The sequence below is a fragment of the Larus michahellis genome, chromosome 14 (genome assembly GCF_964199755.1).
Source record: "Larus michahellis chromosome 14, bLarMic1.1, whole genome shotgun sequence".
NCBI lineage: Eukaryota > Metazoa > Chordata > Aves > Charadriiformes > Laridae > Larus > Larus michahellis.
Genome location: NC_133909.1, coordinates 13,933,601 through 13,955,910, shown reverse-complemented (window position 1 = coordinate 13,955,910; position 22,310 = coordinate 13,933,601). Strand labels below are relative to the sequence as shown.

The window sequence follows — 22,310 nt, the reverse complement described above, 5'->3', positions numbered from 1 at the left end:
GACCCTGTCACGTAGCACTTACAAACTGGGTTTCAGAAGGAGAGGGCAGATGCTTGAGGGCAATACAAAATCTAAGGGTAAATACAGTGGTGTCTACAAAAAGATGCCATGGTTATAAAACTCAATAAATAGGAGTCAGTGACACTAGATATACACCAGATATACGTTACTTGCTTGTCTGAAGGAACTGGAGAGGAAACGATCCTGTCCAAGAGCGGGCTGGATACGCACCTGCAGCGACGTCCCACGGGGCGGGCGCCAGAGTCCATGCAAAGCCTGGTGCTGCGCCAGGACTTGGACCCTACTTTGGAGTAGTTTATAAATAATAAATAGTAAATAATAAATAATAAGGATTAAATATTAAATAACAAATAATAACAAAAAGGTGCAACATTCATTACACGGTATGCTACAAATGAGGTTAAAAGTGCGTGTATTCTATTTGTTTTAATTACAGTAAGACAAAACAAGCTCAAATATACCAAGAATCCCTGGAGGGTTTTGTTCCGCAGAAAGGAAATGTTCAGAAAGGTTTAAAATAACAAGGACGGAAATAAAGTTTGGAGAAAGCTCTTTCTCCTGCGAGGTGACAGCTCGCGGCTTGCGCAGGCGGGAGCCAGCCTTTTCCTTCCCTGCCCTTCGTTTCCAATCAGAGCGATGCTCTCCCCCTGGCAGCTGTCTAAGACCGGAATGCCAAAGCGTCATATGAAATTTTAAAACTTAAAACCTCAAAATAAGGTCTATACAGACACAAAAAAAAAGCAGCTAAAATACCATATTCTTGCCAAAATTAAATATAAGCAAACTACTTTCCTACGCTGGACTATTGCCATTGATTTCAGCTACATCCCTTTATGCCGGTTTGGGATCTCGCCTGTCACCAAAATAACTTGCACTTCTGGCCATAATTCCCCCCTAAATCCTGCACCTAATGTTTCCGACGGGAATGTTTTAGCTAGTTTTCCACTCAGTGCTGAAATACTCCCAGTCGCTCTTCAGACCCCCGGCCTATGGGACGTCGGAGGGAAAGTGGGTGCCTGAGCCACCCAAGAGCCCGGACACCCCAGGGCCGCAGAGCCTCCAGCCAAACAACACGGATATTTAAGCAACAGTTTGCAAGTGGCCACAGAGAAACAACAACCTGCTTGTGCCCAAGCCTGCTGAGGTATAGTCAAGAAAGATGGCTATTTCCCATTACAGCCTGCTTAAAAGTGGTATCCAGCAACAGGAGAGATCAATCAGTAAATGCTGAGTCAAGACAAAATTTATATTTTCCTAATGATGGCTATTTCTTGCAAATTTACACAAATCTTTTACGCCTGCTGACACTGAGGCCGGTAAATCTATAATTAAATGATACAGCCAAATGCACAAACTTTTGCAGTCTACCGAAACCGAAAAACACAGGTTTTTCTCTGAGTTCTACTCTATTTTCTTTTTTCTGCTCTCGAGTCCAGCCCTGGATTTATCCCCCAGCCAGAACCGCTGTTTGCTCAGCGGGATGAGCTGAAAGGAGAGGACTTTGGAGAGATTTTTAGTTATGCGGGGAAGAATAAAAAAAAAAAAACAAACCAAAGAAAGGGAAATATCCCAATTCTCTAGGTTACATTGTTGGTTATGTAACCAATCTCCCGGGTTATATTTACGCTCCTATAAATAGACATTTGCCCCAAAAGAGCGGCCTAAAAAATAAATGACAAAGGGAGTCAGGACGTGGCGACCGTTGGTGCTCGGGCGGGAGCGGGCGCGGGGGTGGCGGGGCTCAGCACGGGGACGAGGACATCTGGTCGTAGTCGGGGCACTTGAGCAGAGCCGGGTAGTTACTGTTCATCTGCAGCGACGCCTCGCTGGAGATATCCGAAGGGCTGCGTCCCCGCGCCCACGCGTCCGGGTGCAAGAACTGCCCCGAGTAGTCGGAGCAGTTGCTCAGCCGGGGACGGTAGAAGCCGGGGTGAGGTCGGTAGATGTCCTCGGCCGTGTATCGCTTCATGAACAGGTAAACGGACATCACCCCGGCGCTCTGCAGGGGAGAGAGACGTGGCCTGACACTCACCCTGCTAACGGCTGCCTTCTCCACCACCACCAAAACAGAACAAAAATGTAAATGGCTTTTTTTTCCCTCTGCTGACGATGCACAAGGGGTCCCGAGGAGAGTGACTTCACTGCACCGGGTTCCTGCGGTAAATAACATCTCTGCATCCAAACGGTGATCAAACGCCCCATCGGTGCTCCAGGCTTGGGGCCTGTCCCCACTGTGTGTGTCTCCCACCATACTATATGTCAGCCCCCATAGCCTATCCTTAAACCCCATCTCAGTCCTCCTTTTGGTCACAGCCCCGGTGCCCCCCCAGCCCTTGAGAACGGGATACACTCATTACAGGGATGTGAGAGCTCCCGGGTACCTCTGTGAGAAGGAACGAGATGGCAGAGAAGGCAAATGACCACCCATATTTGTAATTGAAGAACGTTTCCGAGTCCTTGGTCCGGTTCAGCATCTCGTCGTTAATGCTGGATATGTAGAGGACCAGCCCCACCACCAGGGACAGACCTGGGGAGAAACCAAGGAGAAAGAGGGTGGGAAACGCTTCAGGGATGAAGCTGCTGAAGAAGCACCTTCCTTTAGGACCTGACTTACGGGTGAAAGTGTAAAATGGGGGAAATGTGCTTGAAATAACGGGGGAAAGAAGGTGCTTTCCTGCTGAGCTAACCCAGGGCACTCCTCTCGTTTCACTCAAGCCGTTACCTGCTCGAGCAAGTCCGTATGCAGCGGGCAGGGGCTGGCTTCAGAGCTCGGCTGTCACAGCTATTTGTTTAACACTGGCACAACACCGTGAATAAAACATTCACTTGTCTCATGCAGAGACATCCCGGCTGAGCAGTTTGAAGTTTCAGATCTCTCCTGCGACCGACGTGCCGTGAGAGGCGTCCTGCCCCCAGCACCTGCTCCTGCACGGGTGGGGGGTGCTTTTCCCCCACGTCTCCTCGCCGCTGCCACAAACAAGTCTTGCACGTGGTGATTTTTCATCCTGCAAAGCCCGAGCAGGCTGCGGGGCTGAGCTGGGAGCCCCCACGGGTGATGGATGACTCCAAAGAGGAGCCACCACAGAGGGTTAGGAGAGCACCAGCAGCTACAAAAGCCAACGTGCTCCATGCTCAAGGATTTTCAGGAGAAAAGCTGGCTAGCAGAACTCACCCGACAGGATGAAGAATATCCCTGAGACGAAGGCGAGGATGGTCCTGTGAGGCCGAATGTGGCCGATGTTGCTCAGGATGAAGCCGATGAACATGAAGAAGAGGCTGACCAGAGGGAAGGGGGTGGCAGAGCGGATCATCTCTGGGGGGAGAGGGGCAGAGGAAAGCGAGAACAGGTCAATCCTCCCCACACAGCACAAGAAACGGGTGAGGTGGCTCCTGACCAGGTCGGCTCCTTCCTCGCGGCTGGTTAACGTGGGTGCCCCCGCGCTGCTCCCCAGGCCCTGGCAGGGGCTCCCCTCCCTTATGTGTCTCTGCTAACAGGGTGAGTGACGAGGGGACTCTGCCTGGCTGTAGAAACGTCTGTTAATGTTTCTATTTCCAGGAGTTTTTATGGGAAGTGCTACATGGGGAAAAAAACCCATCGGAACCTGCATTTTTCTCTGGCTTCGCTGCAAAACTGTTTGCTGAACACTTTGATTTATTAAATCAAAAATGACTGCAGAATTCATCATGAGAGCTGTGACACTCCATCCTTAATTCATCCCACTATGTAAAGTGTAAAATTGATTGCTACAGAATAAATACAGCTGCAAATTACAGAGAGGAGACTATAAAGCCAAACACTTCCACAAACATCAGCGCTCAATAGCCAGTGAAAGGAAATTGTAGAGCTCAGAGCCTCTGTGAGCACCCTGCCATTAGAAAGGGATGTCCCCAAAGACTTAGGAGCACATCGGATGACTCACACAGTAAAAAATGTAGTTCCTCCTTGCACGGTAGCACTACCAGGGAACCAGGAGCTTCTCCAGCAAGGGCTCAAAGTGGATTTCTTGGGGGGATCCCCAGCGACCCTTTGGTGCTTTGCAGGATGCAAAGGGTAAGACCCCACCGAACCACTTACTCAGGACGTTGACTGTGGATTCAGATGTCAGCTGGATGTTCATGGGCATGACGTACTCGATGGTGAAGCACCGGCCGCGCTCTTCCCCTGCAGCAAACAGAGACCAAGTCACGCCTGCCGTGTGTTTGGCTGCTTGGTTTTGGGGGAGGGGGGGGAGAGTGGCTTTAAAATCAATTTCGATGCAAGCATAAAAACGAGCTTGCTTTTTACTGCCGCTTCCATCTCGGGTCTCGGTGTTTGGGGCTGAAGACAGACATCTCATAACTACCATCTCCCCTGTGCAAAAGGATTCTCTTGCATGCAAAAATGTGAACCGTGAAGGCAGAGGACCTAAGGGGGCCCCGGGGACAGTATCAGAGCTCCTCACTCTGACTTTTTCAAAGCATCAGTTGAAACTTTGTGACATTTCAGATGGGTCACTTTGAGATTCCTGTTCCCTTGGGTTTTGTTCAACTCCGTCCCCGCAGCCAAATCGCTGCATCAAACTTGGCGCGGCTGGAGGGGACGGTCCAGCTGACCTGAATCTAAATGTTGCAGGGACAAAAAGGAAAGTTGTGAGCTGCTGCCCAAGGCGCTGTGGCTGCGGCGCTGGGACGGAGCGGGGTGGGGGGTAGCAGGGTCTGGCACGGCGGCAGCAAACTCACCCAAAACCTATGTGCAAAGGCACAGTTATCCACCTGGCTATTAAAGCCGGAGGGATGGCATTACTCAGGTTGCGCCTAAATTTGGAAGCAAAGATGGGCACAGCCTCTAAAAACCCTATTTTCCCCAGCCCTTTCCCACGGAACAACACTGACACGCAGCAAACGTCACCTTATGAGGGATGTTTTTGGGAGGGAGGCCATACCTGCCAGGAAGCAGACCCTCCAGAGCCCCGAGTGCAGCGACAGTTTGATTTCGGCCGACTGGTTCTGGGGCTGGACGATGCCCTCCTCCAGGTAGAGCCAGTAGTCGGTGCTGACGGAGATGCCCAGGAGGCCGAGGCCGCAGACGGCGAACACGCTGCTGAGCAGGGTCAGCGCCTTCCTGCCACAGGCACTCATTCCCAAAAGCATGGGGGGGCCGAGGCGGCGGGGACGGCTGCCGGGAGAGGGGACACGGCCATCAGCACGGAGCCGTCTACCGCTTTTTGGGGGAATGGATGTGCCAAAGCTTCGCCCTCTGCCCTTAACTGCCCTTATTTGGGTCGAGCTGAAAACGGCCGTTAAAACAACCACGGTGCGCCCCGACAGATGGAGACTTTGAACCAAATCCCACCCGACCGCTGCCCCACGCCTCGTGGATGTGCCGATTGCTGGGTGCCAGCACTGGGGCGGGAGCAATGCGGGATGGCCAGGATCAGCTCGTTGGCTCCCATTTTATCTGCTGGAGGTGAATTCCTGCTGCTCCGGCCGAACCCGGCGCTCATCTCCCCAGGGGTGTAACCAAACCGCAGCATCTGCCATCCTCAGAGCCTTATCTAAGGGCGGCAGCGCCAGCCGCGTCTCCTCGGCACAGGAGCTGGGTGAGGCTCACGGCCACCGCCACAACGGATCAACAAACATACTTTCGGCTGCCAGAACAAAACCTGCTCCTGAGCAGCTCCGGTCACCACCCCACTCCCCACAATATCGCCATTTTTCCTCTTCCAGGGTAGAATTCATAGAATCATAGACTGGGTTGGGCTGGAAGGGACCTCTGAAGGCCACCTAGTCCAACCCCCTGCAGTCAGCAGGGACATCTGCAACTCGATCGGGTCGCTCAGAGCCTCATCCAGCCTGGCCTTGAATGTCTGGAGTTACCATCAAGATCCTGATTTTGCAAAAACCGCACTACATTTATGCCCGCTGAATGACATCACCAAATGCCTCGAAGCAGAGCAGCGTGACGCAATAGCCTGCCTTTTTCCGCTTTTTATTGTGCTTGCTGGATGAGAGCCGCAAGCGCTGGTGTCAGCTGAACGCAGAGAGTGAACTGGCCCAAACTGGGCCTGTGCTTCAGGGGCAGGCAGAGAGACGCCGTCAGGCGCTGGGAAAACATTACAGAAGGAGGGGAAAAAACTTCCTGCATCCTCCATGTCACTTGTGGATGGAAAATTTTGCTTTTTTTTTATTTTTGCTAATTTGTGGAATTTAGCAGTTCTCACGGTGCCCTGCAGACTGACAAAATGTCATGAGAAATCAGAGTTTTTGACGCAGGAGAGAAAAAATGCCATTAATATGGGGGGGAAAAACCCACAGAAACAAAGGATTAGAGGAATAAGAGCAAGAAGGAAAAGATACACACAAGAGATGGTCTTCTCTTGGAGTGGGAATGAGGCAGATAACGCTATTGACTGCTTTTATAAAGGCAGCATGAATCACAGATAAGTGTCGCGTCATGTATATTTTCCAAGGCACATTTTGCTATTGTTCAGCACGGCGGACAATAAGGAAAAGAAAAAAATCCAGCTAGACAACAAAAGCTACTGAATTTAACACAGCAGGAGCGGGACGCGTTTTCCTTAGGCTCCCTTTAAAATTGCACAAGGCTCTTTCGCACCGCTTGAAGTTTCAAGGGACAACAAATGGGAGAGAGCTGGGGGCAGAGCACGACATTTCCCTGCTGTGTCCCAGGCCTGGGAAGGAGAGCAGAGCCCTCCTAAACCCACACTTTGTTTGAAACACCGGTTCCCCGGATAATGACGGGTAAACAATAGCCCTGGGATGAGTATGTTGTCCGTCTCCCTGGGTGTCAGCTTTTGAACCGACGCAGGAATAGCTCCATCGTGCTATTATCCATGGATATCCATGGATAACAGGCATTGTGGCATGCATTGGATAACAGGCATTGTGGCATGCATTGGATAACGGGCTCTTCGGAAGAGAAGTCTCGATGCTGTTATCGCTGCGGCAAAGCCGGAGGGATTTAGCGATTAAATCGGGAGACACGGCTCCTGCCTGGGCCAGGAGATGACGGCTCGCTGTTCTGACACGTCCCAGCGGGCTGGAGGAGGGCTTCACTTCTTGCACCTCTGATGTAAATATATTAATACTTACTTGCTTACAGCGACTCTCAGAGATGCCAAGAGTCCTCTCAGCTTGCACTTTTACACTTGAAAGCCTCCAAAGATAATGTTCTGCCACAGCTCCCTCATGACTAGTAGAAGCCGAGGATGCTGACGGTTGTTCCTTGCTGCCGGACGCCTGGAGGCAGGCTGGCTGGGCAGCTCCGCACTCCTGCAGCGCCCGACCCCGGCACACCTGCAGCACCGAGGCACCAGCCTCCCCCACGGCCCGCTCCTGCAGCAAGTTTCATCCCAGACTGACGTGAAGGAAACTTGTAGTTACTGTGGAGTCCAAATAACTGCATTTACCGAAGAGATCCAACGCACCCAAGGCCTGTCTGCACCTCCAGCTCGCTGCTCTGGGCAGTCTAACAGACAAGAGCAGGGAACGCTCCCGAAGAGTCGCAAATTCTTGAGAGAAAGGGAGAGAGAGACTTTTATTATCGCATCCTACCCTGAGTCCAAAGCAGCCAAGTACATCTTGGTAGGAAGCAGATGAGCAGATGTACTTGCACCCTCCAGCGCTGCAACAGCTCTGACAATTCCCTTCCATGTGAAATTCAGGATTTGGCTCTTCCTACGTTCACACTGAGCCGTTTCCCAGAAGGTACCGACCTACAGGCAGGGGAGTGCAGTCACCGACAGCCAGCCCAAGGAAATGCTCGCGCTACCGCAAGCGCTCCACCTTTGGCTTTGCTAACGAGCCTCATTTTTGGTGTTCTAATTTAATGTTTCCCTCAGCTCAAGAAAAGCAGGACGTGTTCCCAGGAGCGACACCTCCCTGCTCGGGGTGTGAGGAGTGAGAGGGCCAGAGGAGACGCCCAGATTTTTTTTTTTCCCCTGAAGAATTCGGAGGCAGCAGCTAAAGAAGAAACTGGTAGCCGTGGGGCAGAGAAGCACGTCCTGCAAAGGTAGCCCTGCACCTTGGGGTACTGTCAAAGGGAGAGATCGGCACAAAGCTGTAGATGTTAGGACACGAGTTTATCCCTTCACTGGATGGGAATATGCCATTTCCCATCTCTTTATAGATCCCATTTGATCCACCAATATGACCACGCAAAGCACAGATCCTCTGGCTCATCTGTTCTTTTCCCTAACTCACTCGGAGACATATTTTCTAGTTGCTGCCTCAAAATGAACAGTGTGTACTACAGGGTGTCTCATCCTTCTTGGCATTTTGGTGCCAAAATGGTAAAAGGAGCTGGAATGTATTCTTGGCTCATGTATCATCAACAAAAATCCTCCCTGCACATTTTTTGCTAATAAGGGGCCAAAAATCAAAGTAGGGAGTACGTGAAAGTCCAGATAAAGCCATTCAGAAGGAAATAGCTAAGCATTTCCAATGATTTGTTGTCCATCAACACCAGGCACTGGAAAATATACCCATTTGGCACCATTTATATTGGTCACTGGGGCGACGCTGGCAGCCCGGAGAGGGGTCGGGCGTCAGAGTCACGCCTCTCAATTGCCTCATTTCTTTTCTCTCTCACACTTCAATTTCCATGTAATCACGGATGCATTAGAGAATGATCCCTATTACTGTCTTGCCGGCACATAAAATCGAGCCGACGGGGTGGGGGACGGGAGTCAGGGATGGTGCAGAGCAGCCGCTCGGAACAAACCTTCCTCCGTATCCAGCGCCTGGAGAATCAGCAGGGCTCCCAAAAGAAAGATTTTTCAAGGATGCTATCAGGAGCTGGCTTGATTTTCAGCAAGGATTTAGTCCCCAGTAACCTTTACCAATCGTGTTTTGCTTCCTACAGCTGACCAGGGGATGCTGTTTGGTTTCCAAGAGTAGCTGTATTTTAAATTAAATGAATATAGCCCCAAAGATTTCCAAGAACTGGGACCTTAGAACTGTTCCTGCTCCTTCAATCACACTGTGCCTTCTGGTAGTAGTCCAAGGAATAATAAGGGCAGTCTGAAAAGTAATCTGCGGTCCTCATAATGAATTTCGTTTTGTCTCAGAGCCATAGTTTCTGATGGGAACTGCATATGGCCCTCGCTGGGACCGACCCCCTCAGAAAATGAAATGAATATTGGTGTAGTTCCTAATGAAGTTCACCCAGATCTAGGAGTGAGTTGAAGTCCTTACCTGTTGCTCCATGGTGATGCAAAGAAAATATTATCCTGGTCCAGATTTCTGAGCCCACCACTCTGTAACCTAACGCCGAGCACAAGCCACCACGCTGGGCTATGTAGATGGGCTGAGACAAATAAATATATCGCCGGTGAACTGCCTGGACAGGATGGGTCGTATCAATAAATCACTGCTCTGAGTTGAGCAGAAAACAACGCTCCTTCCTGCCCTGGGTAAAGGCAGAAACAGCAGAGCCAAGAGCCAGGCCAAAGAGGCAGCTATTGATTTTTATGTGGCTAGAGCACCATTGCCAATTTTCTGACATTTGCGAGGAGGGGAAGCACAGCCAAGGTTATCGGAGCAGACAGGAGGGAAGGTTTTGTGTGTGGAGGGGTGCTGGGATCCAGGACAAGCCTGGCAGCCCGCCTCTGCGGTTGTGAAAGCCGGGTCCCCGCTGCAAGCAAGGGAAATCAGGGGTTAAATGATGGACCTGCAGCAGTGGAAGAGGCTGAGCAGAACATAAAGGAGAAGGAATGAAGTTTGGTGGACGTGGGGGTAGGAAACCCACTGAGTGAGCGATCGATGTACAAAGAACATCAGGGACCTGGGTAAGAGCCGGCAAACGCAGGAGAGCGTGAGCTGCGATGGAGCTGAACTGAAAGGGCCAGCTCCCACTAAGCTCCGACAAGAAAATTGGGCTGGCTAAAAATAAAGGGCCTTCAAGCAGCACGATCCCTTCCTCAGGACACAACGCAGGCCACAAACGTGGGCAAAAATAAATAGGTCAAGGAGAGCGGCTCCTTCAGAAGTAAACTTTTCAGAGGCGGCAGTGCCCGGGCAGGAAGGGCCGTGCCGGGGGGCGAGCAAGGCCACCGCTACATCGCCACCCTCCTTCGGCAGCATGATGTCACCCTGGCTCCCTTGTGAGCAAATCCAGAAAAGCTTAATTTGGTGATTAATAACCACAATGGAACAGGAAGGCGGTCGCAAAATGGCACGGCAGCTCCCACTGCGCTTACGCAGCACCCGAAGGGTGCAAATGTTCCGCTCCTAAACCAGCGTGTGCAGGATGCAGCCTGTGTCCAGCCGGCTCCAACTGACGCTCCATCGGTTTGCAGAGAGGGTTTTCTCCACGGGAGGAGCACACGGCGAGACGACTTTAGCCACAGCCGGGCGTGTGCAGCTCCGCAGAGGAGGGGAAGAGGAGGAGATGGTGTGGGCAGTGCCCTCCTGGGCACCCAGGAGAAGCAGCTCCACAAACCTCACCTGGAAAACCGGGTGCTTGGGAAACATGGTTTGGGAATTTCCACTTGGGAAGCAACGGTCCCTCCTTGAAGCTTGGAAAAAGTGTACTGCAGGCAGGAGAGAAACACGAGACCACTCTGCTTCCATAAAATAGCTGAAGGAGAGCAGGGACGGCTGCAGAGAAAAGCAGTATCTCCTGGGCCGGTGCGCTGGGAGGGAACGGCCGAAGGGGATGCGGGTTGGAGCTGGTCCACAGGGTTCCCAGGAGCCCTGTCCTGGCCTGCCGGCACCCGGCACCTCACGTGGTTCATGGGAAGACAGAGATACGCAAGGCAGCTTTACAGAGCTGCATTAGTGTCATATAAAAATGTCAGCTCGATTTCTGAGAGAGGAATTATGTATTGGAAAAAATAAGTACAGAAATAAATCTTTTTGATGTGGAAGAGGTTTAGCCTGATATTAAGAAATGAAACAGTCCATCTCATGGCAGTTTGAACAAGCGCTAGTAAGTGCGGCTACGAGCAGCCATAAACTTCAAACGGATCAATACTGGGCTTGAAAGCTTCCCCTCGGCTGCGAAAAGCGGTGCGGCACGGCCAGCCCCACGCGCGGCACTGCCATCACAGCCGGATAGAGACAGAGCATCCCATCAATCGAGCGCACTGGGCTCACGGGCTCTCCAGGGAGGGTTTAAAAAAAAAAAAGAAAAAAAAAAAAGGCTGGTTATGAGTTATTTAAACCTAGATTGAGCCACAGCAATCATAAACCTATTAATTTTTTGCTTCTCAGCAGACACAAGGAACACCTGAAAAATAATCGTAAGAAACAACGTGTGACTGCCGCACACTGTAACGCTCACCACTGGCTGATTTTATGGGGGGGATTACTTGGGATCTTTCTCTTAAGCTTGACTTCCATAATTTTCCTGAGAAATTCCCCTTTTCCCTAGCACTTCCCATGCTTTATTTCTTGTCCAAGTTATTTTTCTTAAGCTTGATCAAAAATCCTTTCATAGCAGTGTGAGAGTGAAGGAAATGCTGTATAGTACCATAATGCTGTATAGAAACGCATATAGTACCATATTTTTCTGCTGACCCCACAGCCTGCTTTAATGAACATCCAAGGCTGACCCACGGCTGCTCTTCCCTCTCCTTCTTTACCGTGCCCTTCAAAACCTGCCCTTTTGGCTAGAGATCGCTCAAAACCCGCCCTTTTTGCCTGGGTCAGGTTTGCAAGGTTGTTACTGATGAATGGAGCCCACCGTTAGCTCCAGCACCAAATACAAGGAGCTCCAATGATATTCCCAAGGTCAAAGGAGCAGCAACTGAGAATCTATTTCCCCACGCCAGCCCTCAAACCAGACACTCACCCAAACGGGCCGCCTCTGCCATGCCGCCGCACTCACCGGGGCGATGGCTCGGCTCCAGCCCATCCACGCTAATGGCTTTGGATGATGCCAGTAACTTTCAACAAATAAAATCATCGACCGAACAGCCCCCGCAGTCCCGGCTCACACACTGCCGGCACAGCCCGTGTGCGTACAGCTACTGCTCATTCACATGGGCTTTCTGGATCCACAAATACCCCCCCTCAAAACCTCTTATAGAGCACATCCCGCCCGCGTGTCTCCTTTCCCCTTGCTGTTTAAGGCTCTTACCTCTTTTAACCCCAGCTGGAGCGACGCTCTGGCAAGTGGAACACCTGCGACGTCGGCTGTGAAGGTGGGAAGCCCAGGTTCCAGCAAGGAGGGTCCCCGATGGATGCTCCAGCTGCTGGGCGGCTCTGGGAGGAGCTGGGAATGGGGCGGCTTCGGCAGCGGGCACAGGGGAGCTCCTGGACCGCAGGAGAGGGCACAGCCTTGGCTCTCTGCCTCCGACTGAGTCACACGAGGGATGCACGGGGCTGGGACACAGGGACAGGCGGATGGCAGGCACGGGTCCGCATCCGCACGCCAGCAGCTCCTACCCTGTGGGTTTGTAGGAAAGCGTTACACAAAGTGCATTTCCCAAGAGGGAAACAGGAGCTAAAGATTGCCCACGCAAGTCCAGGTCTCCAGGCTTAAACTATATATATATATATATTCAAAGTTTACATCACTAACAATAGCTGAGCCCTTTCTTTTCCAGAGCCCTTCCCAATGCCCTCTCACCCTCTGCACTTGGAAGCTGACACACGATATTCACCTACTTGCAGTGCGTCAGAGAGCTCGCAGTCAGGGACGCGAGTCAAACCCCTGGTTTCAATCCCTACAAAGAGCTACAAAAGCAGAATAAAAGGGGAAATACCTAGTGCTGCAAAGCAAACCGGCTGGGGGCTCTCCTAGAAGAGCAGCAGAAATCTCGTTGCCGTGGGCTGTGTGGAGCGGTGCTTACCCATTAACCTCTGCGCACTGTAAATTACAGGTTGTATTTCTATCCCAACTACATAAACTCCAGTAACCCGACGATCCAGTGACCCTCTTCTGGCTTCAGCAGGGTGCGTCCCTCCGCTCACCTTGGCTGGCGCAGAGGGAGCCCGGGCAAACCCAGCATCGAGGACAAGCGAAGGCAACGTACCCCGCTGTGTACGCCATGGCTGGTGGAGCCCCCACCTCCCACCGGGACCAAGGCTGGGATGGTCTAGGGGAATATTACATCTTTAGCAGTTGGTTCTTGTTCACTTCCACACGTCATTTAAGATGGGACAAAGTCCTGCAATGGCCTTGTGTATTAAATTCCCTTCCCAATGACAGCTTTTCAAGGTCTCCATGTCCTTCCAGCAGCAAGGCAGGTCACAGGGTGACTGAAGATCTCAGGTACCTTTTCCATAAGATATGTTGTTTTAACCTGAAGTGGGTACAAACAGAACCCACAAATGCAGGGTAGGCCCCGCAGGAGCCGTGGATTACGAACAGCAGCGCATGAAATTTCCCTGGGCTACAAAGTTTTGCTGCTGCAGGGGGTCTAGGAACAAGCCCCAGCCACCAGCCTGGCTTTCAGGAGATGAGGCTGCTCGGCAGAGAGGGGCCAGCGCCCCCCGCTTCCTTCTTTTCCCCTTAATGATCAGCGCACGACAGCTTGAGCTAAATTAAGCAGCGCTGGGAGGTAAAAAATAGCATCAAGAGCTAATTAAAACCCTTCTGCCTCCCCCGCGTCGGTGGCGGGGAGAGGGGAGCTGAGGGTACCTGTGCCATGGAGGCACGCAGCCCTTCCCCCGCCACCGCAGCTCTTCTCGCCAGCGCTGGCAGCTGGAGTGTTTTTATGAACACTTTCAATGTGATAAATGAGAGAAAGCAAGAAATCCCCCGGGTGCCGTTGGCGTCTCTGCACGCCGAAGGCTGCAGGCAAGCGGCACGTTGGGCAGGCTGCACGTGCCAGCCACGGCCACCGAGACCTCCGTCCCCTCGGCGTGATTAAACATGATTGCTAGCACGAAGCAGACACCTTGTTATCCAGGAGATTGCATTCCCTGCTTTTAGAAACCAGCTTTACCGCAAAGCCTCCGAGTACTGAAACAATAGCATGAAGAAAGCGGAGAAGGGCTGTATCATCCACATCTCAGGCAAACGCCTTCATAACGCGAGTGCCATTCACGGCTGCCAAACCCAGTTACCAAAGACAACGGCTGCTCCGTCCAGCTTTGCGTAAGCAGTTTGGGACACGGGTCCTCAGATGCCGGTGGTGGTGTCTCTGTGCACAAGCTCTCCGGGTCTGACACTGAGCTGCTGCAGAAGTTTGGTCCCATCTTCACGTAGGAAAGGTCTTTGCTTTGTGCAGCTTGTTGGGTTTAACGGTCAGGAATATTAAAGTACATAACAAGCATTTGTATTGGAGATACTAAACTTTCTACCACCCAGATTTTAGCAAGATTCACCGCCAGTTCCAGGATTTAATGGTAGATGTCCCAGCAGACAGGGTGGGAAAGACCGTGCAGGACTGAGAGCAGGCACAGGCAGCGTGGCCCAGCCAGAGGAGCACGGCTCAGCACCAAGCCCAGCGCGGCCTCGGGAGGGCATCCGCTGCCTGCCCTGCTCAGCACCGGGAAGCGCATCCGCGTCCTGGGAAAGTCTGCGGGAACAGGCTCAGTCTCTTTCTCCATCCTTCCCCCAGGCCAGCGCCTATTACCAGGCGGAGCTCGGTCTGCGTGTAGCTGGTCCTTACCTACACCCCGTCCTAGTCACACTGTCCCTTTGTGTCACCACGTACTTGTTCCCGCGGCACCCACGCAGCAGCACCTCTCCTGCCACCTATATAACGACCTGCTATTTGCTTCTCCATGTGGTCTGTAAGACATTTTACAGTAACAACAGTTGACATACGTGACATGGCTATTGCCTTGTCTTCATCCGTCCTCACCTGCCTTCACTCCTGGTACAGAAAAGGGCAGTTTTGTCCCAGTTTCATTCCTGCCCGTAGCTCACCGTTCCTGTGCTTCAGGAGAGAGGCGCTGCTTCCCAAGCAGCAGCTCCAGCGTCAGAAGGATTTAACACAACTTTCCCAATCACACAGTTTTCTAGGTTGGGTTCGCTGTGTTGCTTCTCGCCATCTGCCGCTTCCAGGGTCTCCCAACAGCATCCAGGAGAGGACCATTTGCTATCGAATATAAAGTCAGTGCAGCTCTGAGCATCCCCCGAAGAGCCATCACGGCAACAGGAACCAGAGCAAATGTGACATGAGGGAAGCTGGGGATGGCAAGAAAAGAAAGCAGAGCTCCAGCTTGGGTGAGGTATTTTGGCAATGCCGAAGGCAAAGCTTTCTGTTCCTGTACAAAGCGATGGCACCCACCCTCACGCAGGTGAAAGGCATGGCAGCAGGAGACGAAGGCAGAGCAGCTGTCGGTCCCACCGTGGCTTCACCCAGACCCTGCCGCAGTCCTGGGAAGGGCTCTCCCATAATGTTCTTTGTGTCACACTTTCAGCTGTGAGGCGAGCCGGGTGTTCATGGGCCGTCCCTCCATGTGAGCTGATGGAGGATGCTCCAGGATTTCCCGTCCCTCCTTGTGCCAGCACCTGCCGTGTGTCCCCACATCCGTGCCTCTCACCGGCCTCCGGTACAGTCTGCCGTGTCCAAATTGAGCATCACCTCGGTTAGGTATTTCCCAAAGAGTGAAATTTTTTTTCTTCTGTGATGTATTGTATCTCAGTCCCTGAAGTGCTAAACCCTACAAAAGAGGTGGCTCAGCCTTTGTGTGGGACGTGGCACCCAGGGACCCCGCTGCAAGCCCGTGCTCGAGCCACCTCTGCCAAACAGGACCCGCCACACCTCTCCGAGCGAGCAGAGCTGTTCCCAGCCAGAGCTGCCGCACAGAAGAGGGTCATCTATTGTAACCCAGTGCCCAACGTCTCCCAAGAAGAAGCCAGGGCCGTGGGCTGCCCACTTGCAGGGCTTCGAGGCCGAGCGAGGTCCTGCCCTGGCAGAGCTGACCCTCTGTTCCTCGCGGACGGGGACGTCACCCAGTGCTGCACGGGCACCGAGTGGGAAGAAGAATTATCCGCAAGTTGTCTTGGGTCAGTGGATGCCATCTGCTGCGCTGCTCAAATAATCCCCCCCCGGTGCAGCTGTGAGCACGGCTCTAATGAGGTTTTTCACCCATGAGCAATGAGCAATACCTCCCTCGTACTAAAGGAAAAGCCACAAGTCCGTCTTCCAAAGGCACCAGACACAAACCCCACTCATCTGTGGCAGCCCATTTTCCGAGCCTGATGATCCATCAGTGTGGTCCTTTGACAAATTCCATTTTCCCAGTAAATATTTGACTATAAACATCATCAGTCTGTGGCTACACAGCGATAAAAATCGGTGTGACTTTGATTCCAAATCCACTTTCTAGAGCGCACCTAGAACCCAAACCCCTTTTAATTTCAGTGAGAGTAAGACTCCCAGATAACTTTTGTCCCAGACTCCATCATCTAGTTATTTTAAAAACGCCACCTTAAAACCAAGGCTTGAAATCTTCCCAGCTGGCTTATGAAAAGCTCCCAGCGCTCACTCCAGCCGTGCACTTGCGCAGCTCACAGCTTGCCGATACCGTTGAAACCTCTGTGGGCTTGTGCATTATTTCTCTTTTGTATTTTATATTCCCTTCCCTCTCCATAAATGAAGCTGAAGCTGCAAATGCTGCGGTATGGATGCTGCCGGGTGGGGATTCGTTCAGCTCAATGAATATATTCAACAGCTACAATAATACAGCTAGGGACTGGAGAAATAAAGACACAGAAGCATTTCTGTCCCCTGGACGCCACGTGGAGCAGCCGCATGGCGGCTGAGCGGGAGGCCCGATGGGAGCGGGACAGGCTGCTGAGAGCCAGCCTCCTGCCCTTTGGCGTTTTATGTGGGTCACGATGTGGCAGACCGAAAGGGTGTCCCTAAAATCCGGCAGCGGATGAGCCTCCGAAGGCAGCGCGAACGCACAGCGCCTGTGAAACCGAAGGGCAGCAGCGATGGAAACGTGGGAATGCTCCTCCAGCAAAGCTGCCCGCCCAGGTCACGCCACTGGCACCCGCTGCTACTGCACAAAACTCAGTGGAAATACACCTTTTTAGCTGAAATACTCCTTTTCAGCATTCTTGCTGAAGTAGGGCTATTTTCAGTGAACGCAACGCCCTTGCTGCCTTTCCCAAACCTCACCTGCTCCACGCAGGCCACCTACCAGCTCCGGCGAGGCCTCCTCGTTCTCCTCTCCCCCACGGAGGTTCAGGGGGCGCGAGGGACACGGTGGGGACGCAGTGGGGACAGCAGTGCTGCAGGTCAGACCCGCTCTCCGGACGCCACCAAGGAACCTCCTGCTGCTTCGTGCCTGGAAGACCCAGCCCTAAAAGCTGCAAGAAGCATCATTCATCAGGGGCTGACGAAGTTTTACAAAATGCCAAGCAATTAATCAACAGCCGAACGGGGTGTCAGAAACCCGCCCTGCTCGCTGCTGTGGTGGCCGAAGCACCACATTTCACGTTTCACCACCTTTCCCGGGATGTGAATAAGTAGCGCACGGAGCAGTGAAGGCAGGCTCCATGTCCCCTTTCGCCTGTTCATATGGTAACACACGATCCAGCATTTTTTTTTTTTCTTTCTACTTTACTTCACTCAACAACCAGATCAGGTTTTTCCCAGATAGCTTCGCTTGAATTCCCACTCCCCCCTCCAAGGGATTTACTACGCTGAAAACCACTGGCAGCGGATTTTATATTCCCTGTGAAAAATACACTTTCCTTTCCTCAGCCCAACGTTCGGAAAGTCGCGGGGGAAGCCAGGGATGCTCACGGTGCCCGAGAGACGGCTTTGTGCCTCGGAGCAGGCTGGTGGCGGAAAAGCCCTGGGATGAAGAGCCGGGATCAGCTCCCCGTGGGCCGAGGGCCAGCCGGGGCTCCGGCAAACCCCAGCTCCCATCGCAGCGCGCTGCCGCTGGAGCGGGGCCGGTGCCGCCGGGGCGGGTATCGCAAACCCGGGGGGGGGTATCGCAAACCCGGGGGGGGGTGTTATCGCAAACCGCTCGGGGCCGGCGACACGGGCAGGGTCACCCGTCTCCAGCCGCCCCTGCCGGGCGCTCGGCTGGGCCTTGGGGACGTTAATGGAGCGGCTCCGGCCACCGGTAGCCCCGGCACTGCCCGGGGCGGTGCCCCCCCCGCTGCCGGTGCCCCCCCCGCCCCACACACGGCCCTCCCCCGGGGGAGCTGCCGAGGGCACGGCCGGCCCCGACTGCAATGGGGATATGGAAAATATAGAAATATACACCCTAAACCCTGCCGCTCCACAGCCCGCCGCCCCCCCCAGCCCCGGTCGGGCTTTAAACTTTCACGTTTCCACATGCAAAGCGGGAACCCCCCCACGAAGCTACCTTCAGGACTGTGTTCCCCCGTCCCCGGGGGCAGCCTGCCCCGGGCACGGGAAGGGTCCCCAGCCTTTCCCCCCCCCCAGCTCCGGTCCACCCCCCCCGGTCCCCGGCACTCACGGGCCCCGCGGGCGCGGCTCCGGCGGCGGGACGCGGCCGTCGGCCTCGGGGATGCTCCGCTCCGCGCCGGGGAGGGCCCGGAGAGGAGAGGGCATCACATGGCGCCGGCGGGGACAGCCCACCTCCCCCTCCCTCCATACCCCCTTTCCCTCCCTCCCTTCATCCCTCCTTCCCTTTCTCCATCCTCCCCTTCTTCCCTCCCCCTTCCCTCCCCCCCCCATCCACCCCTCCTTCCTCGCTCCCCCTTTCACTTCCCTCTATTCTTCCTTTCCCCATTCTTCCCTCCCCTTTCACCCTTCCCTTTATTCCCCCATTTCCCCTCTATTCCCCCCTCTTTTCCTCTGGTCCCCTCCTTTCCCTTCTCCCCATGTCCCTCCATCTGTCCCCTAGTCCTTCAGCTGGGGCTGGTGGCTCCAGTTCGCCACCGGGGCAGGGGTGGGAGCCAGCATTGCCCCTGCCCCTCTGTGCATCCGCCCTTCCATGCACCCCCCACCTGGAAAAAACAGCCCCCCCTGGGCTGGGACTGGCAGTGCTGGGTGGGCTGCACTCCCTGGGATGCTCATTTGGGAGCCGGGGAAGGGAAAACTGTCTCCGGCCACCCCTGTCAAACAAATCCACATCTAAGGACGCAGCAGACAACGGGGAGGATTGGAGGGCAGCAAGCCAGCGTGCTGGAGAAAGCCAGCTTGGCAGGGCTCGGATCAGGGCAGGGAGAAAGCCAGGGCTAAAGGAGAGAGGGACACAGGGGCAGATGCTGTGGAAACAACCGCCGGACTGAGCTATTCAGCCAAAACACACAGAAAACTAGCGGCAGAGCCAAGAATAAGGACACAGCTCCATCAGGGTGTCCAGCAATGGAACACTTCCTTGGATACAGTGGGAAGGACAAGAAGGGGGTCACACACCATGCAGGTGACTCCGGCTACGTGAGCTGCCAGCCCAGGCAGCAGGGCCGAGGGCAGCTCGTGGCCACCACCGCAGCGCCTGAAGCTGGGCTTTGTACGGCAGTTCCTGCAGCGAGAGCTTATTCTGTGCAAGGGCTTTGCGGAGGAGAGGGTCGCCCCTCCAGCCGGGTCCCCGCAGCAGCGGCGCAGGACGACAGGGTGGCTCCCAGGGAAGGCACCGCTGAGGTCTCCCAGGAGGGAAGCAACAACAGCATTTTGTGAATTACAAGTCTAATAAATTCAGCCTCTAATAAATATTTGGTCACCAATTCCTAGTGTTCTGGCTAAAACGTGCCGCACCTCTGCCTGATACATCCTCAGTTAGCAAAAACGTTGACTATCTTAAATAGAATAATTCAAAATAAAGTGAGATATGAGATGTGGAGGAGGTGTTGGTTAGGTGGCTTGTTTGAAGTCAATGGAGCCACGCGCTCTGGTTTGTTGAGCTCTGTTTTGATTTATAGAAATAATCAAAGCCAATGCAGGTGTTTAAGCTTTGATTTCTCCAACCAGAACATGGTGAAGCCTAGTACAGCAGAGCCCCAGCGAGGTCCAGGCTGGTGGAAACCTGCCTCCCAGTAGGGCCCCAGCTGGCAGCCAGAGCATACTGGTTATTAGTCTGTGCGGGAGTGCACCTCCACATGGGTTCTTTCACACAAAATTACAGAGCTACGTAAATTACAGAGGATTCCGCATGCTTTCCTGGGCTCATCTCTCAGGCCCGTAAGGAACAGCTGGCTGCCGTTGCAAAAACGCACCTTTCAGTGCATCCTTGCTTGCAGCTGGAGCTCTCAGAACAGCCCCCCAGAAGATTTAGTACCTCTCAAACACCTCTCATTCGCATTTGAGGAAGAATTGAAGGCAGCAAATCCATCGGGGGATGGACAGCAAGGAGGGAGCAGGGATTAATGCAGCAAAACGGATTCTGCACTGGAAAAAGGCGGTCGAAGAGGCGATGCCCTCCCAGACCCCCAGCCCCAGGGAGGGGGCGGCTTTCCTGGGATGGAGCTAATCAGCAGGTAATTGCCAACAAAGTCAAAAAGCTACAAGAGGCAGGTTAGGCCTGGATGTTCATCATGTTCTGTCAGGGTACATTATTTTAATACAGCAATTGGCTGTTCCTCATTTTTCTTTTCACTATATTGTTAAAAAAAACACCAAAACCAAAGCAGACGTTCATTTTTCTCCAGAGAGGCAATCTGCTCTATCAGCCGCCTGGGCACCGTGCAGCACTGTTTGACTACAACATGAGTAAAGGCTGCAGCACACACAGCCAGTGACATAATTAACCATTACAGTGTAAGAGGCCCCCAGCAGCCATGCATATAATCAATTAGAGATACACATTTTGGGCTTCAGTCTCTCCCCCCCCCCTTCTGCTGCTATACAAATAGTGCTTAGGCTAAAACACTCGGATGGATTTTCCATTGCTGCTTGTCTCATACAGCACCTTCTGCTGTGGGAAAGCACACGCACCGTGCCAGCACTCCCACCAGGAGCACTTCCCACCGGCACGTGGGGAGAAGGCACCGGCAACACCTCCCCAGAGCCCCGCGCAGCCCCAGAAGCCCAGCCAGGCTCCCCTACCTCGTCAGCTGCCCTCCGTAAGTCCTTCCCCGTGACACCTATCTCCCCACTGATGGCAAAAGACGGTGAAGATGAAGCGGAAACCCCTTCTCCCGGCCAGGATCTCAGCGTGGCGGTCCCAGGCAGGACAACCGGCACTTTGTATCTTCTCAGCATCCTCCAAAACGTGGGACAGGACTTTGCCAAATCCTGCAACAGTTGTTTTGCTGTTTGCTGTAACACCACCCAGTACCACCTCAGCATTCCCAGAGCAGCATCACTTCGGCCCCCCCACTGTTCACTCTTTGCTGCCGAGCTCTCTCCTCCCCCAGAGGGAGGATCCTCCACCGCAGCCACATGTGGGGTGAGTGGAGCCAGGTGGGATTTTGCACGTTGCAGGATGTTATTCAGCTGTGCCCGTCTTTCAGGGCTGGAGCCTGACTCAGCTCTGCCGACCCCCATGCTGGTGGAGCAGCCTTTCACACCATGTCCAAAACCAGCACGGAAGCATGAAGCTCCATGGACACCTGAGCAGGCAGCTTTTAGGATGCACCCAAGGTCAAATCTTATTAGTGAGGAGGGATTTAAGCTTCATTAATGGCCCAGACCATTAATGAATTCTTTACAGCACCAGACCATTAATGAATTCTTTACAGCAATTCTTACCGCAGCTCTCCCTGGGCCGTCAGCGATGCGGCAGGGTGCTGGGGGCCCCTCTCCTTTTAGCTACAAGTGTTTAATTCCTGCAGGTGACATCTGCAGGGAACTTCTCCCTCGTCTTTTCTCTTCCAGCAGAAGTCACCTTGAAGTCACTCAGGACATTATACAATAAAAGGCCTGGTCCTGTCGACTTGGGCCACGAACTGACAGCCTCAGGTTTGCCTCCCCTCCCACTCCCTCTAATTTGCTCTACACTTAATTATTCAGACAGCAAATCTGCCCAGCAAATGGCCGGGGACGAGCCGTACCATGGGCAGCCACCCCTCGAGTCCATGCGTGGCTCTGGTCCGGAGCCAGACCGCAGCTATCAACCAGCTTGAATTGTACACCGGGCTGTGAGAAGCATTTTGGGCGCAGGAAGAGAAAGTCTGCACCAGCCAGAAACTGCAGTGTTCGCCCGAGGAAAGGGGAGAGAGAGCAGGTAGATGCAACGAACTGGCGACACGATGCCGAAGCTGCTGTGACTTGTGTGGGAGGTGACGGATGCTCCATGCCAGCTGCCTCGGCACTTGCTATTTTTTGCCATTTGGCGGGCAGGATGGCCGGGGGGAGGCCTGGGGAGACACCGGAGCACGGAGGAGATGCGCAGAAGCCCCAGCACAGCCCCGGGGGAACCCACTGCCATCCCTGTGCAGCTTCCAAAGGCTGGGAACCACTTGCTAGAGAGACTTTTGAGATTTTCTCTTTCCGTGAGAGGGTGTTCGCAGGAGG

General features: G+C 53.5%; 1 protein-coding gene across 4 annotated transcripts; it reads right to left on the bottom strand.

Annotated features, from left to right (window-relative positions):
• Nucleotides 1-377: 377 nt before the first annotated feature.
• On the bottom strand, nt 378-21,169 carry CACNG5 (calcium voltage-gated channel auxiliary subunit gamma 5). 4 transcript variants are annotated; one of them, XM_074607860.1, is made up of 8 exons: nt 18,370-18,569; nt 17,074-17,242; nt 12,104-12,412; nt 4,944-5,176; nt 4,097-4,183; nt 3,194-3,334; nt 2,403-2,548; nt 378-2,020 (listed from the first exon to the last, which is right to left on the bottom strand). In XM_074607860.1, exons 4-8 carry the CDS (start codon nt 5,149-5,151, stop codon nt 1,763-1,765), a joined length of 840 nt encoding a protein of 279 aa, XP_074463961.1. In that variant the 5' UTR covers nt 5,152-5,176; nt 12,104-12,412; nt 17,074-17,242; nt 18,370-18,569; the 3' UTR covers nt 378-1,762. The 4 variants fall into 4 exon arrangements, with proteins under 4 accessions (XP_074463961.1, XP_074463962.1, XP_074463963.1 ...); XM_074607861.1 differs by lacking the exon at nt 18,370-18,569 and adding an exon at nt 20,901-21,169 and having other exon boundaries at nt 406-2,020; XM_074607862.1 differs by having other exon boundaries at nt 406-2,020; nt 17,074-17,235; nt 18,370-18,535.
• Between the last annotated feature and the right edge of the window lie 1,141 nt (nt 21,170-22,310).

What these genes read in the sequence shown, in the direction of transcription:
- CACNG5 (XM_074607861.1), bottom strand. Translation starts at nt 5,151, where the DNA reads ATGCTTTTGGGAATGAGTGCCTGTGGCAGGAAGGCGCTGACCCTGCTC. An exon ending in GATATTCTTCATCCTGTCGG is followed by an intron (nt 2,549 to 3,193) that starts GTGAGTTCTGCT and finishes GTTTCTCCCCAG; the next exon opens with GTCTGTCCCTGGTGGTGGGG. An exon ending in TCTCGTTCCTTCTCACAGAG is followed by an intron (nt 2,021 to 2,402) that starts GTACCCGGGAGC and finishes TCTCCCCTGCAG; the next exon opens with AGCGCCGGGGTGATGTCCGT.